We start from the raw sequence: 23,392 nt of genomic DNA on the forward strand, positions 1-23,392 counted from the left end.
AGGAAAACTGTAAACCAACCGCAAAGGAATGCCTCTTTGGCATTACGGAAATGACGAATCCGCGGACCCCAGTCAACCACTAGAATAGACCAACCATCTACTAGTGTGAAAACACGGTTCCACGAAATATGAGAGCCTCGGACGAGCGTCGTAACGGTCGGGAACGACGCGGGAATCAAGAGCCCGATCATGATGACAATAGCCAACAACCTGCTCCAAATGTTTTGCCTGAACAACAGACAACCACAAAAGCAGGAAAACCAAGGCAGCGCATAGCATGGACTACAAAAATGAATGAAGATATTATGCACTGCTACTACACTGCAACGAAATTGGACACACTGAAAACAGGATACAGAACAGATTTCCATAGACTATTTATACAATTATATCCACAATACGAACACAAAATAACTGCACAAAGAATATCAGACCAAAAGCGAGCAATAATGACAAATAAACTTTTAACCGACGTCAACATTGAAAATATTAAACAAGAAGTAGCCAATAAAATAGCTAACATACACAACAACAATATAGAGCAGAACATTACACAAAATCCTAATAATAATAACCAAATAAACGATTTAATAGACCAAAATAATAATGAAGAACAAAGTCCCAATAGAAACACAAACAGAGCTGAAATCACAAATAACCCGGACAACGATATGATCGCAAAAACTCTAAATGAAATAAACACTAATCTAATAAAGTGGGAAGGTGTAAACCCAGTTAGTCGCCCTCGAATTCCAAAATTAATATTTAAAAAAGACACCATTAAATATATCGAAACTATAAACAACACTATACTACCAACAATGCTCAATGATAACTCCACAATAGAAAACATTCACACATATATATACGTAGCTGCAATAACTACAACAATACTTAACAACCAACATCCTATAACACAAAACAACAAGATATTTAACCCGAGAAAACATAAATGGCAAATACGAATTGAAAATAAAGTAAATGAACTCCGGAGGAACTTAGGACGTCTAACACAATACAAGAACGGTAATAGATCAAAAAATATAATCAAACACATAAACGTTTTACAACAAAAAAATAACAAACCATTAGACGAAATAATAGACACCCATAAACAAAAACTTAAGGTGTACGCGGCCCGACTAACACGTTATAAAGAATCCAATCAAAGGAGGACTGATAATAAGCTATTCACAAATAACCAAAAGACTTTTTACAAAAAATTAGCATCCAAAGAAGACTTTCAAATTATCCCACCAACAAAAGAACAAATAACGAATTACTGGAAAAACATATGGTCAATACCTACTCAGCACAACGAATCAGCTACATGGATTCGCCAAGAAGAACACCGACAAAAAGATCTACAACCACAACACAATATCGCACTATCAACAGAGGAACTAACCAACATAATCAATAAAACTCACAACTGGAAATGTCCAGGAATAGATAACGTCCAAAATTTCTGGTACAAAAAGTTCACCTCAACACACCATCACCTAGCACTAGCAATTAATAAAATAATAGACCAACCACAAACCCTACCAGAATTTCTTACAATAGGCAAAACATACATCAAACCAAAAAATAATGAAACCACCAACCCGTCCAACTATAGACCAATAACATGCCTACCTACACTATATAAAATAATCACCTCCACAATTTCCTCGAAAATAGAAACTCATCTAACACAACAAAACGTCATAACTGATGAACAAAAAGGATGCAAAAAAAACAGTCAGGGCTGCAAGGAGCAACTTATAATTGATACAACAATTATGAAACAAGCCACATCAAAACAACGGAACCTACATTCATGCTACATAGACTACCAGAAAGCTTTCGACTCCGTGCCACATAGCTGGTTAATCAAAGTGCTTCAAATATACAAAATACACCCAAAACTAATAAACTTTCTACAAAACACAATGAATAAATGGAAAACACAAATAAATCTAATAACATCTTCAGAAACAATAACAACAGAACAAATAGACATAAAAAAAGGAATCTTCCAAGGTGACTCTCTAAGTGCTCTTTGGTTTTGCCTCTGTCTGAATCCTCTTTCCAACACCCTCAACAACACAAGATATGGATACAATATAATACACGAAAAGACTACAAAACACACGATAAACCATCTTCTATACATGGACGACATCAAACTATACGCCTCCACACAAACACACTTAAAAGCACTTTTAAAAATAACAGAACAAATAACAAACGATATAAAAATGAGCTTTGGCATCAGTAAATGTAAAGCACAACACATAGAGAAAGGAAAATGGACTGACGCACTGACTGAAACGTTAAACGATCAACTCCTTGAAAACATGGAAGAACATGAAACGTACAAGTATCTTGGATTCCAACAAAGTACAAAAATAGACCACACCTCTATTAAAAACCACCTTTCACTGCAATACAAAAAACGCCTTAACCAGATACTTAAAACACAACTAAATTCCAAAAACCTCTGTAAAGCAATCCTATGCCATACCAATACTCACTTACTCCTTTGGAATAATAAACTGGACCAAAACTGACATTGACAACCTGGAAAGAACAACGAGAAGACAACTTACCAAACATAGAAAACTTCACCCCAACTCATGCACACAAAGACTTACAATACCAAGACTACAAGGAGGAAGGGGATTGATTGATATCCAAAACCTTCACAATAGCCAAATCTCAACATTAAGACAATTTTTCCACACCCACACATCTGATCTACACAAAGCAATAGTCCTTGCAGATAAGCACTACACCCCACTAAACCTACAAAACACTGAAATAACAATCACCCAAACAACTGTTGACGAAAAGAAAACTATGTGGGCACAGAAACAGTTACACGGAAAACACTTACATCTTATGGAAGACCCAAATATTGACAAAATAAATAGCTACACTTGGCTTCAGAGAGGAGAGCTTCATCCTGAAACGGAAGGGTTTATAATTGCCGTTCAAGACCAAGTAATTCTCACCAAAAACTATCAAAAATACATAATCAAAGACCCAAGTATAACTAACGACAAATGTCGAAGATGCCAAATACACCCAGAAACAATAGACCACATAACCGCAGGATGTCAAATTTTAGCAGGCACAGAATATACACTTAGACACAACATAGTTGCAAAAATAATACATCAAGAAATAGCCAATAAACAACATTTACAAGAAAACAAAGATCCATATTACAAATATATCCCTTCAAACATCTTAGACAATGAAGAACATACCCTTTACTGGGACACTACAATACACACCGATAAAACTATAACAAGCAATAGACCGGATATTACTTTAATAAATAAAATAAACAAAATAACATACTTCATAGAAATCAGCACCCCAAATGATACCAACATACACAGAAAATATGTAGAAAAAATTGAAAAATATAGTGAACTAACGCAAGAAATAAAACGAATATGGAAACAAAAAACTGTAAAAACAATTCCATTTGTGATTTCAGCAACTGGAATACTCCACAAAACATTTATTAAAAACTTAAAAGAACTCAACATCAACCCAATTATACATCATAAGATACAAAAAGCAGTCATTTTAAAAACATGCAACATTATTAGAAAAACATTGACATGAATAAATAAACACTGACATAAATATTAATAAAATAATACAAAACATAACACGAAAAAAAAAAAAAGTGCCGACACGACTTGCAGCACGAAACTGCCGTCATGCTCGGTGAAAATGGACCCCGCCTCGCGCGGTATGCGGGGGGGAGAGTGGCGTGGGAAGAAATAATAAAAATAATAAAAATAATAATCTTAAGCACAATACAATTGTAGCGGTAGACTAATCCCCTACCTCGTCAGAAATCAAAATAGATTAACGAAATCAACGCAAAACTGAGTCTTGTCGAGGCCCTATGCACCCAAAAGTAGTGAACAAGACAAAATAAAGTGGTTCAAATTCGGTTGCGATATACATAGAAGTAGTAAGTTGCGATAAAATAAAATGTATATTAGAACTATGTAGTAAACATTGAGTTAAAGAAACGATGCAGCATATTAATGAAGCTATTTACTTGTACCAAACCTAAAACAGGTCAATTATTAAAGAAAAAGAGTGTGCTTGTCGTAGTCAATAATTACGGCAATATTGTGACCCTGCTCCTTTTTTGATGGCCTGTTGCTAATTAGCAGCGGAACTTAATTTTACGCTAAAACTATTAAATAACCAATATTAAACTTCAAAGCAATATTTATTATATAAAATCTTATTGCCTTCTTCCATTTCAACTGCACAGTGAAAAATTTTATAATGCGATTAACTAATGACTGTAAAAAACGGGTCTTCTGGTCTCGAGGCCCTGAAATGAAGGCTTTTTTTGGGGATTGATTGTGACAAATCCTGTGAATATTTAAAAAAAATTTTTTGTTTATTTTAAAGGTACATGTCTTGGCTTTTAAAAAATGGTTTTGACTTTGAAAAAAATTAACACCCGCGACCTTGAAATGGCGCTGAAGACGTCCACCTCCAAACGAAACAGGTCTCCATTTTGGTCACGGTTTTTCCACCTGGGTAATCAGAAAGCAAAAATTAGATATGCGTTGTCTTCAGAGTTGTCCTGGTTAAGTTTTCCCGTGACAGATTTTTTTATTTTAATTTTTTTCAAAAGTTATGCAACAATTTGCAAAAAAAATTTTTTTTGCTCATTTTTTGAACTTTAAAAGGTTATAAAAATGGAATGAAAAAAAATTTCAAAAATCGTACACAAGGAAACTTAGCGGTAAGTTTTCCGAACCTTTTAAGACCAAAACCATTGAAATCGGAGTATAACTACTATGAAAAGTGTGACCAAAATGCTTAAAAAACACGATTTTCGGGGAAACGCGTTTAAAGATAAAGTTTATGATAAAACGGCCGGAGGAGGGTACACTTCGGTGCCCAGAAAAATGTGAAAAAATGCGATTTTCAAAAAATCCTTTCTGTGGCGTATTCTCGCATACACATACAACAAAATTATGCAAAAAAAAAAAAATCGATTTTTTTTTCGCTGGAGACCAGAAGACCCCCTTAATACCACATTTCTGTATTTGCGAAAAAAATTGCTTCCGTATCTTTGGACGATTTGCTTAGGTTTCAAATGTTTAGTTTTGTACTCAAATGATTTCTCATTATTTCAATCTATTCCAATTCCTACTTCTACTATTTTTACCTAACTTTCCCTTTTTAATACCTTCTCCAACTTCAATTTCTTTACCGCTAGCTGTGATTTTAATTTAGATTTTATTGTTAATCCTTTTATCGACGATTTAATCTTGTAAACTATTCTTAAAGTCAATCATTGTAAAAATAACCCATGGTTGTGTGTGTGACTTTAATCTATACTATCTATACTTCTATACTAATATTATAAAGAGGAAAACTTTGTTTGTTTGTAATGAATAGGCTCAAAAACTACTGGACCGATTTTAAAAATTCTTTCACCATTCGAAAGCTACATCATCTACGAGTAACATGGATTATATTTTATTTTGGAAATAGGGCTCGAGATATAGGTCAAAACGTGGACCCGGGTAACCTTCGGATGTTTATGTACAATATGGGTATCAAATGGAAGCTGTTGGTGAATGCTTTAGTACAGAGTATTTTTCATGCCGCTCCGTGACTGGGGTCTCGAGATATAGGTCAAAACGTGGACCCGGGTAACCTTTGGTTGTGTATGTACAATATGGGTATCAAATGAAAGCTGTTGATAAGTGCTTTAATACGGGGTAATTTTCATACCTATTGATGACTATGGTCTCGAAATATATGCCCGCCGTGTCTTTGCACCGAATTAAACCAAACTTACGCACATTGTTAAGTAAGTATTGAAAATGGGTTTCGTAAAGTTTGGTTGTAATTCGGAGCACTGGCAACGGGTACAGCGTTCTTTTGAACCAGCCATAATGTCGCTTACTTTTTTAACGCTTGGGGCGGAACTGAACTGTCAAATTGATAGTGTGAGTTACAATGTGTCAATATTTCTTTCTGATTTGGATGCCATAAGGAAAAAGTAAGTGCAACATGTAAAAATTGTTTGTGAATTTTTTTGGAGTGGATTTTGGAACAGTGAATAATTTCTTACGAAATTTGAGAATTTAATGTGAAATCCGAATGAAATTATGTGTTCGTGGAAAAAAAAAATTTTTCGTTTTTTTTTTTGAAAAATATAAATGGATAATGATTAAAAAAGCTCCAATGCTTAATAAAACATATAAATTGAAACGAAAAATTCATGGATGATCAGGAAAAAAGACGATTGTTTATTCATATGCGTTGATTTGATATTTAAAAACAATCTTCTTTTTTCCTGATTTTCAATTTATATTTTATATTTACTCAAAAACAAATAGAAAAACAAAAAATATAGTTTATGCCAAAGCGCTTGAATAAAGAATAAAGAAATAAATAATATGAAATTCACATATTTTCTGTTCTAAACCATATCTATTCTATTTTAGTGTGCCCAGCAAAGGGGGCCGGGTTTGCTAGTAATAGATAAAATAAATACATAAATAATGAGGAGCATTAAATTGCCCCACTGCCCCTAGAAGACAAACGACTAATGCTTTGTTGTAGAATGAATTATTGAATAAAGTCAAAATCATTTCCCTTATTTCATTGTATTTGCTTATTTCGCTTAAAACTTTTGAATTCTGCATTATATACAGGTAAAATTAAAAATTATTCTATGTTCATAAAATATAAAGAAAAATCACAAAAAATGAATTCATTCACTTCATAAAATGTTAAGTTTAAAAGTACTTCACATATTCACTTTTGATTTCATTTTTATTAGCTCTGGTTTTTCATTCTAAATCTATGTTTTGTATTTGAGGTCCAGCCACTTTTGGTTTATTTCCATCCTTTCTTTGTGTCATCTGTTTCTAACTTTTCTTCCTAATTTTGTTTCCAATAATTTTAGTTCCTGCTCGTACATTTGTCTAGTGATCTAGCCATTTTTGCAATTTATTTTAGCTTTATAGCTTTTGGAATGATTAAATTGATTATATACATACGATTAAAGTGTACTTACGTCTTTTCTATTCTCAGGCGACTCGCATCTCACAATTCGAGTCTGCTAAATTCGCCTATATTTTTCATTCGCTTCGCAATTGACAATATATACATATGTATATATATATATATAATTGGTGCGTACACCCTTTTTGGGTGTTTGACCGAGCTCCTCCTCCTATTTGTGGTGTGCGTCTTGTTGTTGTTCCACAAAATGGGATTGACAATACTAGCCTATTATTATTGTTGCAATTATTATAGTTCGAACACACACTAAGATTTGAATGAGGTAAATTAACACCCCCTAAACCGCATAACGGATAACCACACCAACCGATACACCGATACTCCAATTAAATTAAGATCACGACTTTTAAAATGCTAAATATGGCCTGACAATCGTATGACTACGAACAAACCGGAACGTTCCCACGACAGTCGGTTCTACGTAACCGGAACGACCCGGATTTATATCCGGCCAAGGACTGTCACCTCAGCAGCATTCCGCGTATGTACATATGTGGAATGTTTATGCTGCGACAACAACAACCAAAATAACGTTTGTAAGTAATCGCATGAATACACCGATCAATCAAAGAGAATTTTGATACGGTGCACTACGGCGGCGGTTCGGAAAAATCAGAGAACCGGCTGCCATGGGAATGAACCACCCACTCATCCAACACCCCTCTCCCTCTGGACCCAACCTATCGAAACAGCAAGTTCCCTAGTTCTACCGTTAGATGAGCCAGACGAAGACGACCGGTGATTTACATTACACTGGTAGGCTTTTGTATTGCTGCTACAACAACAACAACAACAACAAATTTTGATACGTATGGCGCGATTAATTTATTCAATTTTGTTTATAAATTACAATAATAAATACACATATGTATAAGCAAATTCAAGTTCCAGCATTAGGCTTCATGTCGCTAACTGGGATGCATGTAATGTAGGGATAAGCACCTGTAATAAAGGAAAAAAAAACTTATTAGCATAGGTTTGAACTCAAAACAGACTAATGACATTAGTCAGATCAGTTAGTTGATGCTTTCATTATACTTTAAACGGTATTCAATGAGATTCCTACACAAAATATCATCACCAAATAGGTATATTGTACACGATTTTCATGTTTAATTACCTGTAAGTATTACCAGCGCCCTTCTGCCAACGAAAACCTGCAATGAAATGAAATTGGGCATGAATTATAAAATATAAATGAAAGCATTTTGGAAACGTTTAAATGGTCAGTGAGGTAAAGTTGTTTTCATAATAACGCATAACGAAATTCAGTGAGATTCCTACTAATATATCATCAGCAGTATATGAAAAAATTCTACTATAAGCGTTTCTTACCTTTCTTTAATCAGCGCTTCTTTCGATTACGGTATATTGGAAAATCTGTAACAAAGCAGAAATGTGTGTATAAGTAAAATGTCAGCATGTGGATATTTAATTCAGTTAAGGACATAAATATGCATCAGATAGTTAAGTGTTTTCATGATAACATTGTTATTCAATGAGATTCCTACTAAATTATCATCATAGAAATGCGTGAATTGTTAAATGCATATTCTTATATATTTACCTTTAGACAGCTGACGACACCCGATATGCTCCAATTATAACAGTACCGATTCAAAAGCAAAATCTGAAAGTAAAAGAAAAAATACCTTCCCTCCAACTAAATAACAGTAGTCGAACTATCTTCAATCTCCGTCTGTCATGTTATTTTTGTGGCAAGTTAAATGTGGGAAAAATATATTTTTTTTTGTTTTTTTTTATTCTAGATAATATTAACTTATATCCATTTTTTACGTCATTTTGTTTTCTTGAAAATTTCTATATATAAAAGAAACGTATAACGCGACGTTTATATGATGCCAATCTTGTTGGCAATATCCAGTGCATCGTAATCACGCGCCAGACGTACGTAGGCCTTCTTTTGACCATCGGGTCTCACCAAGATATTGACCTTGGCTACCTTGATGTCATACAGCTTACGTACAGCAGCACGTACGTGATTCTTGTTAGCACGCAGGTGAGTTAGGAACACCAAAGTGTTATTATCTTCGATTTTCTTCATGGCGGCTTCAGTAGTCAATGGATATTTGATGATATTGTAAGCATCCATGCTGTGCAAAGGAAGAAAATTTAAAATAACAACCATTTTCGCAGCATTTAAACAATTGCTAAACATACCGATTTCTGGTTGGCACCGACTTTCTTGGGTATTTAGGCCGGCGTGGCAACACCAAAGTCTTTGGACGACGGAAGTGCACGCTGGTGCGGATCTTGCGAGTGCGAGTACCAAAAGCGCCCTTGACAATCTGGAAATATCCAATAACGTGTATTACATATATTTGGCAATATAGTAAAAAAAAACTTATCTACCTTGGTTTGCACTTTCTTTGCCTTCAAGAGGGCAACAGCCTTAGCCTTCGCTGTTCCCTTCTGCACTTTAGCTCCGGGTTTGGCGGCGATTTTCTTGCCCTTAGCGGCAGCGCGAGCTTTCGCAGACAATTTAGCCAACAGGGATTGTGGCTTCTTGCCAGCGGCAGCCTTAGTTTTGGCATCCTTTGCGCTTGGCTTTGCCTTGGTTGCGGCTTTTTTGGCCGGAACTGGTTTTTTAGCAACTGGCTTTTTGACACCACCAGCTGGAGCGGCACTTTTCTTGGCGGGGGCAGCCTTCTTCGCTGCTGCAGGTTTAGCAGCTGAAGCAGAGCTAGTTGAAGCGGCCGATGGCTTCTTCTCGGGCTTCTTGTCGCCCGGTTTGGCTGTGAAAACAAGTATAATTAATTACCAAAATGTCAATATAACACGTCAAAAAATGAGGTTAGGCATCTAATAAACAAAACCAGATGGGCTATTTGAAAATTATTAGTAATAATTCCCAACAATTCACATTTGCACGATTTTCTTTTTGTCCAATTTTATCAAAATGCGTACATTATATGTCTCTTTTGGGCGACTTCGATGCACTATAGTTTTTGTATTGCAACTCCGACCGCGTGGCCAACAAATAATTTTTTTTATTTTTACGTTCACTCAACTTTGCTAGTAAATCTACTTAAATACACTCATATTTGATGCTCGTTGAATTAAGGCATATTTTTATTCACATTTTGCAACAAAAATTGCACTAAAATGTTAAAAATTCCTTACCGGATTTCTCGGTTGGCTTTTTGGGTGCCATTACTACGAAAAAAAGGAATGGAAAGGAAATTCTTCTGTCGTTGTCAAAACGGCGGAAGTTCACATTTTCGAATATCGAGTTCGAAATCAACTTATGTCACACATTAGGAAGCGTTGAAAAAGTTCGAAGTACAATTCTGAATGCAACACTGCATTTGCTAATCGAAAATTAATACGCCCGAAAATAAATAGCGAAAAATTCATTGAAAGAGTACTAAAATATTTTCTAGTTTTGAAATTTAATAATAGGTTTATTGGAAACGTTTTCTTTTATTATATAGCCTTATTTCAAAGCGTATTGAAATAAAAACAAAATTTGGCACAAACGTTAGATACTTTAAAAACTGTGGAGATCGAAAACCTCCAAATCATCTATATTGTATTGAGAGGTGATGTTATAATAAATGCTGACACAAAAAAATGCTGTGTATTCATCAAAAAAAAAAAAAAAAAACAAGCAGTTAAACAAAAATTACATTTTGCTTTTTTGGTTATTTGCAAATAAATAAAAGCTACCTGCATTACAGCCTTCTGGCATTCTGTTGACAAAGGTCTGTGCATTAGGTCCGCCAGAATGAGTCCGTTGAGGCAACAAGTGCTACTTGCATGACGTACAAAATCCAGAGGGACGCGACAATGAAAGGTTATTGTTCAGACCAAATAAAAACAATCGTCTTCTTACTATTTGTTGACAGGCAGCCCATGTGTGAATTTGACAGGCAGCTAAGTGTGTAATAGTGTGAGTGTTAACTCTTTTTGCTTAAGCTTATTGGCGGGGTTGCTATGCTAAATTAGAATTTTCTCTATTTGTACGATATTTTTGTACATGTCGTGAGCCTCGGAATTACTTCGAGTCCTTTCTGCGTCAGCTGTATGGAGCGGCACTAAGACTCAAGCATCTTGGTTCGCACCTATTTTGATATAGCAGGTCTAGACATAAAAAAATTGATGAACTTCATCAGCAGCATAAAACGGCTAACGCAACCGCAAATTAGTCACCGTTCACATTCCACAAATACTCAACCCGCCCCACCCCTCTCTTATTCATATTATCGTTTTTTTTTCTTCTACTCTTTTTCCCTCTTGCAATCGTAAATATCACAAAGGATGAACCAAACTTCTTTCGTCCAAGAGGGCCCACTCTCTGGGCAACCAATACTACCTAACCTAACCTAACGATATTTTTTAGACTTTTTGATACGATTTTTTATAAAATTTAAAAAATTTTTATGCAATCATGTAACAGCATTTTCGGAGCAAGTGATTTAAGCTTTGGGCATTTTTTGACGACCAGCTTTGAGTGTTTTTATTTACAGATCTGTACAATGGCTCTGACCACAGATGTCTATGTCATTTGTGCAGACGTCAAAGAAGCAACAGGAGTGAAGGCTGTGTTGATTTTTTATCGTATATCCCCAACACAAATTTCAGTTTTGTTGTAAACAAACCCCATGATCGCGATTACGTCATCCAATCAGCTGATTTTTTCAAACTCACTGAGATCCGGTTAACGGTTTGATCTTCGCCACACCTCCCAAATTTTCCTCCATGAGCCATAACACTTGGTGTTTTTCTTCATTTATTATCTTCAATGGTGTTTTATGTTGTTTCTTCTGGCAACGCCGTTTTTTGTTTAAATAACCAAAATTGGTTTAATTTTACAAACTTTGAAATCAAGTAACTTTAGATTATAACTTTTCTAACGATGAAGTTTTCACTTTCTCTTGTTTTCCTCTTATAACTCCTTTTTTGTCAAGCCGTGGGTTACTAATATTAAATTTTCTCAAATTTTTACATGATATATACAACAACAATGCTTTGTGCATTTAATTGTCAAAGCAAAGTATTGACAAAGAATGAATTCGCCTTGTTCATTCTGGGCTGATAGCAAAACGAATATATTAAAGTTGGTGTTGGTAAATCAGCAGATTTGCTTTTTTTATTTAGCTGTGCCCATGTGGCTGTCAGCACAGAATAAAACAAGGCGAATTAATTTTTTGTTTTCTACTTCGCCAATACCTGGCCGTGACAATCAAACGTACAACACCTTGTTGTTGATCTAGTGCCACCACCTTTAATAAATACGCCTTGGCTGACAGCCACAGCCACGGCGAAAAAAATAACCAATCAGATGATTTACCGATACCACCCAAGACGAATTGAGTATCTAAGGTGCCGCCATTAAAAAGCAGCTACTTTATTTTTCGCGATTTTGACAAGCCTGACGTCAGCTCCCTTCGCAATACACAGCAAATAAACAAAAGTAGGAGAAGTTGCATGTTTGTGAAAATTCAGTGAATGGCTTGGTAATATTGTGATTTGTGAGATTAAAACTAAACAAATCAATGTAAACGAAGTGCCGCGTGTTAAATTGTTAAAGCACAAATAAGTATAAAGCCTCCAAATGCAGTTTTTTACATTTTTATGCTGAATACGCCGTGGCTAGAAAGTGTGTGTGTATGTGCGTATAATTTCTTGTGTTTGGCTGTTTCCATTGTTTACCTGCCTACTCCTCTTCACAAACAAGTAATTCCCCTTGCTTTCGTGTGTTTATTGGTGGACTTTTACGACACGGCTAATTTGGAAGGCGCAATCTTCTTCTCTAACTTTCTAGGATACCATCTTTAATAGATTCGCCTTGATTGAAACTTTCAAAACTTCAATGTCGAGTGCAACCCTGTGACAATTTATAATTCAGGAACAGGAAATAACGCTTTCGCGTAAAGAATTAGAAGAGTAAATACTGAAAGATTAATGAATTTAGTAAAATAAAAGTAGTAAAATTCGGTTTTCGGTTTGGAGAAATTTATTGTGGTGGTAAGTGAATCGTACGAAATTAGTAAATATCAACGTACAAACAAAAAGCTGAATTTTGTTATAGGAAAAGTGAAGCTTCTCACTGTAAAAACAGTTGCACATCGACAAGCACTGTCGTTGGTAGATTTGACTTCTAATTTAAATTTGGGTTATGACACCATTAATTCAATATCGTTAACAAAGCCGTGTTGAGAATGAAGCAAATTAAGTTATTAGACATTTTTGCGTTAAACAAATCCAGGGAATGCGACAATGAGTTATATCTGCATTTAAATGGTTGTGGGTGGTGAGTAGTTATTACAACTTCCGCTTCTTTTAATAAAAATTTTTACTTATATTTATGTGCATACAGTAGAAGCCCGATAAGTGCAATATCGATAGCTGCAATTTCGCGGAAAGTACAATTCGATTTTGAGTCCATAGAAAACTCGAAAAGAGCAATAAAAAATTGCAATTTTCGGGCGCAAAAGAATTCTTGTTCGAAGAAATTTTTTACTTAATACGGCAATGTATTTGCGTTCATCACGCGCGAAGACACAGCTTTATAGCTATGCACAAACACTGTTCTCACGCTTTGTGATTTTTGATTTTTACAAATAACTGTAAAATTGTAGCGCTGATATCATAAAATATGGCATCGAATCATTTGTGACATTCAACACGCGTTAGTTTCAAGCTGGTTCTTGAGAGTAAAACAATAGTTCGGAGTTTGAATTATTTTTTTTTTGCTTTCATCAAATAAAATAATGGGAAAAGTGAAAAAGAATCTACATTTTCTTACATTGAAAGAAAGAGATGAGATTCTCCAAAAAATTGAAAAAGTCGTTAAACAACGAGATCTTGCATTCGAATACAAAGTTGACTGCGCAACGATTTGCCGAATAAAAAAACAATCCCGTTCATTAAAAGAATTCAATTCATTTTCACTTGGAAATAAACGGAAAACTTTGCGGTTTGGCGATCATCCAGAGCTCGAGAAGCGTTTGTACCAGTTTTTCATGAATCAGCGGCGACGAAATGCTCCTGTTTCTAGCTTGATATTGAAAAGCAAAGCATTAAAAATATTTGATGAAATAAAAAAGGATGGAGAACAATTCAATGCAAATGATGGATGGTTTTCACGATTCAAGAAACGCTTCGGACTTCGCTATTTGACTGTGACTGGTGAATCATTATCTTATGATCCAGAAGCCATTGAGCCATTTAAGGAAAAATTGACGGCGAAAATCGCTGAAAAAGGATATGTAACATCACAAATACAGGGTTGGCCATATTAAACTGACCCATGTGATTATTAAAAAAATATGGAAAAAGAAACATTTTTTTGTGTTTCATTGTGAAAAACATTTAATTTAGTTCAAGGAGATTCGTTTACATCACTTTTTGAATATGATATCGCGCAAGTGGTCGCCCTTAGCTCGTATAGCGTAATGTGCCCGTTTTTCGGCGTTTTCCATAGTTTTGGCCAGCGTCTCGGCCGATATGGCGGCTATTTCCCGTCGGATATTGGCCTTAAGTGCGCCTAGTGTCTTTGGCTTGTTGACGTAAACCTTAGATTTCAAATAGCCCCAAAGAAAAAAGTCCGGTGGCGTCAAATCCGGTGATCGTGGCGGCCAGTCAAAATCGCCGCTTTTTGATATCAAACGGCCAGGGAACAAAGTCTTCAATAAGTTGACGGTGGCTCGTGCTGTGTGTGGTGGTGCGCCATCTTGCTGAAACCAGAAGTGCTCCATACCATTTTCACGAACAATCGGCATCACAAAATCGGTTATCATGGCCCGATAACGCTCTTGATTGACGGTCAATGGTTGGTGTTGACCATTTTCAAAGAAGAACGGCCCAATGACCATATCAGCGCAAATGCCACACCAGACTGTAACTTTTTGGTCGTGGAGAGGTACCTCTTCAATAATTTGAGGGTTTTCAGTGGCGTAGAAACGGCAATTTTGCTTATTTACGGTTCCGTTCAAGGAGAAATGGGCCTCATCACTCATAATGATTTGATGCCAAAAATCCTCATCAGTTTGGGCCATTCGGACGACAAAATTGGCATATTCCAAGCGACGAGGCTTATCGGCCGGCAACAGTTATTGATTTAGTTGTATTTTGTACGGGAATATCCCCAAATCCAAACGAATGATACGTCGTAGAGTGGTCCGAGGGATGTCCAACTGAGCAGAACGACGATTACCTGACGTTCGCGGCGATGACTCGATACTGGCTCGTACGGCCGCGATATTTTCGTTAGATCGTCTTGGCCGCTTTTTATTTGGACGTCGGGTATTAGCCACAGTGCCGGAAGACAAAAATCTTTTGTGCATTTGCTTGATTGCGTTCTTTGACGGCGCACTTTTCACTTTATTTTTTTTTCTCCACGCACGTTGCGTTTTTACAATCGAGAAGGAATTTTGAATGTACAGCTGAACAATTTCAGCGCGTTCTATTGGGGTGTACTGTTTCATGGTATAAATCTCCTTCGACTGACGCTTCCAACGCGGTATGTCATTAGCTGATCTGAAATTACAGTAAAAAGTTATAGGGTTACTCAATGGGTCAGTTTAATATGGCCAACCCTGTATATAATGCTGATGAAACGAGGCTCTTTTGGAAACTTTTGTCAAATAAAACCTACGTTTCGAAAGATGAAAAGAGTGCTCCAGGCAACAAAGTTTCAAAAGATCGAATTAGTGTTCTTTTGTGTGCAAATGGTGATGGCAGCCACAAAATAAAACCATTAACGATCGGCAAATCTATGAATCCGCGTTGTTTTAAAAATTTTCGTCTACCGGTGAATTATGCTAGCAACAAGACTGCTTGGATGACGCGGGATATTTTCAAAAAGTGGTTCTTTTATAATTTTGTCGAAGAAGTGAAAAAATTCGCCAAAGAAAATGATGTTCCACCCAAAGCATTACTCTTGCTGGATGAAGCCCCATCTCATCCGCCCGAAGAAGAATTAGTTTGATTAGATTTTACAGCCCAGACGATATGCCATTGGATATCGAAATTGACGACCCCCTTCTTGTTGGAGGATTACAACGGCTAAATGAGATGGTCGAAAACTATGTGGGTGAAGCAGACACAGATGAAATCCTCAATTGGGTTTTGGAATTAGGAATAGATGAAGGTGATAGTGAAGCCAATGAACCCGAAGATACTACTCAAGAAGAAACAACCGAAAAAGTCCAGCATGAATCGATTTTTGGCTGTGTCAATACAATTTTGAAATGGGGTGAACAGAACGATGTAATGTCATTCAATCAGATCGCTTGTTTGCATGATATCCGATCAAAAGCACTTGAAAAGTGTTACGAGAAAACGCAATCGAAAATAACAAAGTTTTTCCAAAAAAAATAATTGAATTTTGGAGCACACACTCATATGTCCTTCCGCATTGATCTCTTTGTATTAAGGGGGTCTTCTGGTCGCGAGGCCCTGAAATGAAGGGTTTTTTTGTGGATTGATTGTGACAAATCCTGTGAATATTTAAAAATTTTTTTTTTTTATTTTAAAAGTACATGTCTTGGCTTTTAAAAAATGGTTTTGACTTTGAAAAAAATTAACACCCGCGACCTTGAAATGGCGCTGAAGACGTCCACTTCCAAACGAAACAGGTCCCCATTTTGGTCACGGTTTTTCCACCTGGGTAATCAGAAAGCAAAAATTAGATATGCGTTGTCTTCAGAGTTGCCCTGGTTAAGTTTTCCCGTGACAGATTTTTTTTTTTTTATTTTTTTCAAAAGTTATGCAACAATTTGCAAAAAAAATTTTTTTTTGCACATTTTTTGAACTTTAAAAGGTTATAAAAATGGAATGAAAAAAAATTTCAAAAATCGTACACGGGGAAACTTAGCGGTAAGTTTTCCGAACCTTTTAAGACCAAAACCATTGAAATCGGAGTATAACTACTATGAAAAGTGTGACCAAAATGCTTAAAAAACACGATTTTCGGGGAAACGCGTTTAAAGATAAAGTTTATGATAAAACGGCCGGAGGAGGGTACACTTCGGTGCCCAGAAAAATGTGAAAAAATGCGATTTTCAAAAAATCCTTTCTGTGGCGTATTCTCGCATACACATACAACAAAATTATGCAAAAAAAAAATCGATTTTTTTTTCGCTGGAGACCAGAAGACCCCCTTAATTTCAATAAATATGTGTTCATTTTTCTTGAATATCGACCTTTTGAGCTCATTAATTGCATTGAATAGAGTTAAAATATTTTTCCCTAGGTATTCCTCGATCCACAGGAGAAATTCGCAAAAGTGCAATTTTTCGCTAAGTGCAATCATTGCTGAAATTTTCCAATTGTACTTATCGGGCTTCTACTGTATGTATTTTTGTGTGTATAAACATATTTAAGTAGTTCGTTAATTTTTTTTGTTTGTATTTCGAAATCATAAACAAAAGTATAAACTATAATTATTCGAAAATCATGAGCAAAAGCATAAACTTCTTTCTTTAGTCGTAGTTCCTTTGTTACCCAAATAGGTTTTGCGAAAATCTGAAATGGGTAAATGTGACTACTGAAAAAATATCACCATAAATATTTGTATTTATGTAACTAACCGCATTGTTTTGATTTTCGTTGTAATCGTACTGCAACGGATTTCTCCAAAAAATGACGCTCTATAATGGCATCTTTGCATGCGGTCTCAAAGGAAAGCGCGGCTACACGTTGGAAGAAATCGACAATCTTGTAACCAGTTCGAGCAGAAACTGACCAATATTCAGCTTTTATGCCTTCTGCAATATCTGCTGCCAAACGTTCAACTCGCACAAATTCTTCTTTGCTCTGAAAAACGTTGCGCAAATTAAATATTATTCTAATATTTGCAACTATTGCATTTCCATGCATACGTATGCAAATTTATGTATCAACGTATGCAGGTATGTATGTATGCATGCACGTACCAGTAGATCAGATTTGGTGCCAACTAAGAAAGTAAGCGGCATTTGTATTGTATTAACGGCCAATGCGCTTTTGAGCCATTTTGCTGTTGACTTCAGTGTTTCCGGCTTGGACATATCAAATACAACTATAATAACTGTAATTAAGTGGTTATGAATGACACGAATTTTACTAAATCATCAGTTATGTGCGGCAAAAATATATACCATTTGCATGCCTATAATAAGCTTGCGCAATGCATTTGAAGCGTTCTTGGCCCGCGGTATCCCACCTGGATATAATAAAAAAAAAATTAATTATTAAAAATATTTGTAATTTAATTCAACTTTTTACAATTTTCTACTTGCAAAATTTAATTAAAATTTACCACTTACATTTCAAGCGTGAAATTTTGGCCCAACACATTGAAATTCTCAATTTCAAAATCAACACCAATAGTCGCTTTATATTTTTCGGCAAATTTATCAAAGCAAAATCTGCACGAAAAAATGCACTAAATAAACTTTTGCGCATACAAATGCACCAACAGCTCACCTATTCACCAGCGTTGTCTTGCCCACTGCCACGTCGCCAATGAGTATGACTTTGCGTGGGCGTAACTTTAATTTCGGCTGCCATTGCGCTTCGAAACGTACCGCTTTGGAGAAATCCTTCACCTCGGCATAGGGCGAAACGGCGTCATTATAGGACGCTGGAAAAGCGCGCACCAACTGTCTTTCAGGCATCAAAAGCGGCAACACAAAATGCGTATGTGTCATTATATTTAATTTAGTGCTCAAATGCAACTGCCAACATACGAATTTATGAATTATCAGCTACATACGAGCACATACATTAATCGTTTGCACCGCTAAATCGTGCCTATTTCGGAGAGATGCTGAATCTTCGCAATAGCGAGTAATTCTCATAAACCGTAAGCAGACCGCAAATAAGGTAATTTTTTGAACTTGAGCGATATGGAATGCCAAACCGCAGCGCTAGCCGAGAAGTAAACAAATCACATACGCATAAGTATACCCATTTGAGATATAATTGAGATGAAATCCAGCGAGTTGTTGAGTAATTCTATGTTAATTGTGCACAAAAATACGTTCTTGGTACGACTGCGAGTATTTGCAACAATAGTGAAATGTTTTGGAGTAAAGGTGGTTGAGTAGCGCGCAAAGCTCTGTGTTTGACTTTGATAGTGAGTGTCGAGAAATCAGCATTTAAAGTAAATTTATGTAAATTAAACGAAATGTTGGTCAAAGAGTTCGCAGTTTGTGCTTGTATAATATCATAAGTACGAACCTTCGCTTGGTGTGTGATAAAGCCTAACTTACATGTGATAAGACTTACAGTCAACGTCAAAAGAAAGTGTACAAACTTGGAATGTATTAATATTATTGTAACTTTATTAATAATGTATTAATATTTATTTATTTATTTATTTATTTATTCATCAATTAAAGTATAACTTAAATAGATTACTAATATTAAAGCTTAAATATAATATAATTATAATAACAATACTGTGAGATACATTAATCACAATTCAAAAAGTGTATCTCCAGATTAAGTCTTGATTTGAAAGTCTCTCGTGAGTTAGAGAATATATCCAAATGTTTGCATAATTGGTTAGACTGTCTTATACAACGTGCAAGCGGTTCATTTCGACTAAAATTGGTCTTGTGATAAGGTAAATAGAACATATTGTTGAGTCTTAGGTTACGAGTGGGACAATTAAAGAGTATTAGCTCCAGCAAGAAATGACATTTGATATGATTCGTAACTATGTCTCTTATAAACATTACCGATGAAGTTTTTCTCCGCATTTCTAAAGTTGGCAATGCTAACAAAAGACATCTACTTTTGTATGCAGGCAAACTGCAAGGCCAACGAAGTGACTGAATAGCAAATCGAGTGAAACGTTTTTGAACCTTCTCAATTCTTAAGGATGAACCCTTATAGAATGGATCCCAAATGATGCTGCAATATTCGAGGTTTGATCTCACAAGAGAAAAATACAAATTTTTCAGCGTAGAGATATCCTGGAACTCCCTTGAATTCCTTATTACAAATCCAGACTTGGCAATCATAAAGTCTATATGTTTGGAAAACGACATTCTCGATGTAAATATGACCCCCAGGTCTTTCTTTTCGTAAATTTTTGTTAGGGTGGTAGTGCCCAACTTGTAATCGAAATCAATCGGAACTTTTCGTCTACTGAATGACATGTGCTGGCATTTACCAGCATTAAGAGGTAAGGAGTTATCATCACACCAAGCTTCCAATCTGGCTAAGTCTTCCTGAAGTCTTATGCAGTCAGTTACGTTCTCTACCCGACTGTAAATTTTCAGGTCATCTGCATACATCAGACAATGTGATGTCTCGAAAACGTCTGGAATGTCATTAACAAACATTAAGAACAATAGTGGCCCAAGATGGCTACCTTGAGGTACACCTGAGGTAACTTTGATGGCATCAGATTTTATGTTATTTATACGAACGAATTGAGTTCTATCTGTCAGATAAGATGCAAGCCACTTGAGTAAGCTAGGATGAAGACCAAATGAACCCAGCTTTTTAAGTAGGATACTATGGCTGACTCGATCAAACGCTTTCGAAAAATCGGTGAATATGACATCGCATTGTTGGCCTGTTTCAAATTGGTTTAAGACATAATTTGTAAATAATCCTAAATTCGTAACAGTAGTTCTACTCTTAACAAAGCCGTGCTGATTAGGCGATATGAGATTTGAAATTTGGAAGAAAATCAAATCATAAACTAGCTTTTCAAAGAGTTTAGGTATGCAAGAGATTTTGCAGATAGGGCGATAATTTTGAACTTCTGACTTACTTCCAGACTTATGTATCGGTATGATAAACGATTTTTTCCAATTACGTAAAAACTCACCAGAAGCTAGTGATTTATTGAAGATAATTGTTAATGGTTTTGCTAGCGATGTAGCACAGTTTTTTAGTAATATAGGAGGGAGCCATCTTCTCCAGGAGTTGGGTCATTTGCCAAGGCCGATAGTAATATTACAATAACTTTATTCAATACTTTGATGGGTGATACAAAGAAACATATTATATTTTTTTAATTCATATTTAATAATTACTATTCGAGTTTATACAAAAACATAAACAAAATTATTACAACGAAAAAAGTTATGAACGAAAAATTTTATTTACTTCATAGTTTAGGCGCCAAATGAAAGTGTACAGAAGAGCAGGATGCATATTTAGTATTTTGTATGCTTTCCATTTGCCTTTATCACTGCTTGCAAACGTCGTGGCATAGAATTAACAAGGTTTGCAGTCACTTCTGGTGCAATTTTTTGCCATTCTTCAGAAATCGCGGCTTTGAGCATATCCTTACTAGTAATGGTTTTTTTTCGGATTTGTCTGTCTAGGTGCTCCCACAGATGCTCAATGGGGTTGAGGTCCGGTGACTGCGGAGGGTGATCCAATTGCTTGGGTACGTGATATAGCATCCATTCTTTGACAACTTTCGCACTGTGCTTAGGGTCGTTGTCTTGTTGAAATACCCAAGACCGATCCAAGCTCAATTTTTCGACACTAGGGCGCAGGTTATTCTTCAATATGTTGAGATAGTCTATTTTATTCATAGTGCTTTCTATGAATTTCAAATTATATTACCTACCCCACCAGCGGCCATACACCCCCACACCATCACCGAGCCACCCTCATGCTTCACAGTGGATACTACATTACCTTCTGCAAGTGCCGTATTTCTGGTTTGCCAAATTTTTGTTGCTTTTTTCTTGCCGAACACCTCAAATTTGCTTTCGTCGCTAAATAGTACGTTATTCCAAAATGAAACGCCGTTATACCGGTACTTTTTAGCAAAGTTTAATCGGTTTATTTGATTGGTTTTCGAGATAAGAGGTTTTTTCCGCGGAACTCGCCCATAGAGACCGTTCGCATACAATGCTCGACGAATTGTGCTAGCACTAACCGGCTTTCCAGACGTTTGTGAAATATTTTTGGGCAATTTTATAGCACTTTCTGACGGATTTATTTTCACACTTGTCACAACCGACCTCGTTTCAGCAACATTGAGTCGCTTTGGTCTGCCGGATTTTGGACGATTTTCCAGCTTGCCATACTTTTGTTTCTTGTCAATAATTTTTTTTACAGTATTATGGCTTCTGTTAATAATACCACCGACTTCGCGCAAGGTTTTGCCTTCCTTGTGATATTTTATCACAAGCTCCCGAATATCCAAAGACATTTGTTTTTTCATTGCGTTTTTTTTTTTTTTCAAAGCAACTACCGATTGCGACTAAGCAAAGACTTAAAATGAATCGTATACGATGACTCTCACAATAGACGCAACTATGTAACGGTTCTTTTCCAAGTCCGTTATCTGGCAAACACGTTGTCGATGATTTGTACACTTTCTTTTGGAACCTAATATATGAAGTATTTTCGATTTTTAGTTCACAAATTTTTTTGTTGTAAGAATTTTGTTTTTGTTTTTCCATAAATTCTTATGGTATGAAATATCATTTAAAAAAAATATAAAATGTTTTTTAAAATTACCCAGCAAACGTATAAAGAAAGCCCTTATTATTACATTTCACGTTTGTACACTTTCTTTTGACATTGACTGTACATCCATGCTTACTCAGAAGGTTTAATGAAATTGACAAAATGATTGTGGTGAACTTGTATATTTTGGTAAAACAAAATCACTCAAGCGCTTATCTTTGAATAAATTAGAAGTACGAGTAGTAAAGCATACATACAAATGTGATATTTTTGTGAAAATTGGTGTGTGCTTACTTTAATTCAAGGCTTTAAAAGTTTAAAATTGATTTGAATTAAAAATAGACCACATGGCTCTTGTAGGACACGTCGAAAACTGAAAGGCCGAGACCCTGAATACCAACGATACAAATTAGGAGTATGGCAGTTTTTTTTCCTTGTTCACTCCTCTCGAGGGCATAGAGCCTCGACAAGACTCAGTCTTGCGTTGGTTTCGTTAATCTATTAGGTGTGCAGCTAAGATCTCGCTGTTTTTTGATGAAAATACAACTTTATTCTGAAAAATTGGTTACAAGTGAATGATTGAAAGTATTGCCCATCGCTGGGCACTAATTTTTCCCATTTTTCTGGTTGATCTCGTATACCGTCGCGGTAAAACTGTTCATATTTTGAGCCTATCCACGGATCAAGCCATTTTTTGATGTCTTCATATGAATGGAATTGCTGGTCAGCTAGGCCAAGTGCCATCGATCGGAGCAGATGATAATCGGACGGCGCAATATCTGGAGAATATGGCGGGTGGGGTAGAATTTCCCATTTCAATGTTTCCAGGTAGGTTTTAACGGGTTTGGCAATGTGAGGCCGAGCGTTTTCGTGCTGTAGAATTACTTTTTCATGCCACTCCGCGTATTGC

General features: G+C 35.9%; 2 protein-coding genes and 1 non-coding gene across 4 annotated transcripts; all 3 read right to left on the reverse strand.

The window, feature by feature from the left end:
- Positions 1 to 8,296: 8,296 nt before the first annotated feature.
- Positions 8,297 to 8,390, reverse strand: LOC129243308 (small nucleolar RNA Me28S-Am2634). The gene has a single exon (XR_008582284.1). It is a non-coding gene; the product is annotated as a small nucleolar RNA Me28S-Am2634 (small nucleolar RNA).
- A 431-nt stretch (positions 8,391 to 8,821) lies between these two features.
- LOC129241635 (60S ribosomal protein L23a) lies at positions 8,822 to 10,350 on the reverse strand. The gene is made up of 4 exons (XM_054878074.1): positions 10,225 to 10,350; positions 9,454 to 9,836; positions 9,262 to 9,389; positions 8,822 to 9,194 (listed from the first exon to the last, which is right to left on the reverse strand). Exons 1-4 carry the CDS (start codon positions 10,253 to 10,255, stop codon positions 8,933 to 8,935), a joined length of 804 nt encoding a protein of 267 aa, XP_054734049.1. The 5' UTR covers positions 10,256 to 10,350; the 3' UTR covers positions 8,822 to 8,932.
- Positions 10,351 to 17,475: 7,125 nt separating this feature from the next.
- LOC129241871 (ras-related protein Rab-34) lies at positions 17,476 to 18,856 on the reverse strand. Of its 2 annotated transcripts, XM_054878415.1 has the most exons (6): positions 18,517 to 18,856; positions 18,357 to 18,458; positions 18,189 to 18,253; positions 17,985 to 18,118; positions 17,640 to 17,865; positions 17,476 to 17,574 (listed from the first exon to the last, which is right to left on the reverse strand). In XM_054878415.1, exons 1-6 carry the CDS (start codon positions 18,738 to 18,740, stop codon positions 17,504 to 17,506), a joined length of 822 nt encoding a protein of 273 aa, XP_054734390.1. In that variant the 5' UTR covers positions 18,741 to 18,856; the 3' UTR covers positions 17,476 to 17,503. The 2 variants fall into 2 exon arrangements, with proteins under 2 accessions (XP_054734390.1, XP_054734391.1); XM_054878416.1 differs by lacking the exon at positions 18,357 to 18,458.
- Positions 18,857 to 23,392: the final 4,536 nt, after the last annotated feature.

Source organism: Anastrepha obliqua, chromosome 3 (assembly GCF_027943255.1).
Source record: "Anastrepha obliqua isolate idAnaObli1 chromosome 3, idAnaObli1_1.0, whole genome shotgun sequence".
Lineage (NCBI taxonomy): Eukaryota > Metazoa > Arthropoda > Insecta > Diptera > Tephritidae > Anastrepha > Anastrepha obliqua.

Excerpts from the sequence above, each read along its gene's own strand:
- LOC129241635 (XM_054878074.1), bottom strand. The coding sequence starts at position 10,255 with ATGGCACCCAAAAAGCCAACCGAGAAATCCG. Across the intron at positions 9,390-9,453 it reads CAAAGAAAGTGCAAACCAAG|ATTGTCAAGGGCGCTTTTGG; the intron begins GTAGATAAGTTT and ends GGATATTTCCAG. Across the intron at positions 9,195-9,261 it reads TCGGTGCCAACCAGAAATCG|CATGGATGCTTACAATATCA; the intron begins GTATGTTTAGCA and ends TCCTTTGCACAG.
- LOC129241871 (XM_054878415.1), bottom strand. The coding sequence starts at position 18,740 with ATGACACATACGCATTTTGTGTTGCCGCTTTTGATGCCTGAAAGACAG. Across the intron at positions 18,254-18,356 it reads CAAAATTTCACGCTTGAAAT|GTGGGATACCGCGGGCCAAG; the intron begins GTAAGTGGTAAA and ends TATTATATCCAG. Across the intron at positions 17,866-17,984 it reads GCACCAAATCTGATCTACTG|AGCAAAGAAGAATTTGTGCG; the intron begins GTACGTGCATGC and ends AACGTTTTTCAG.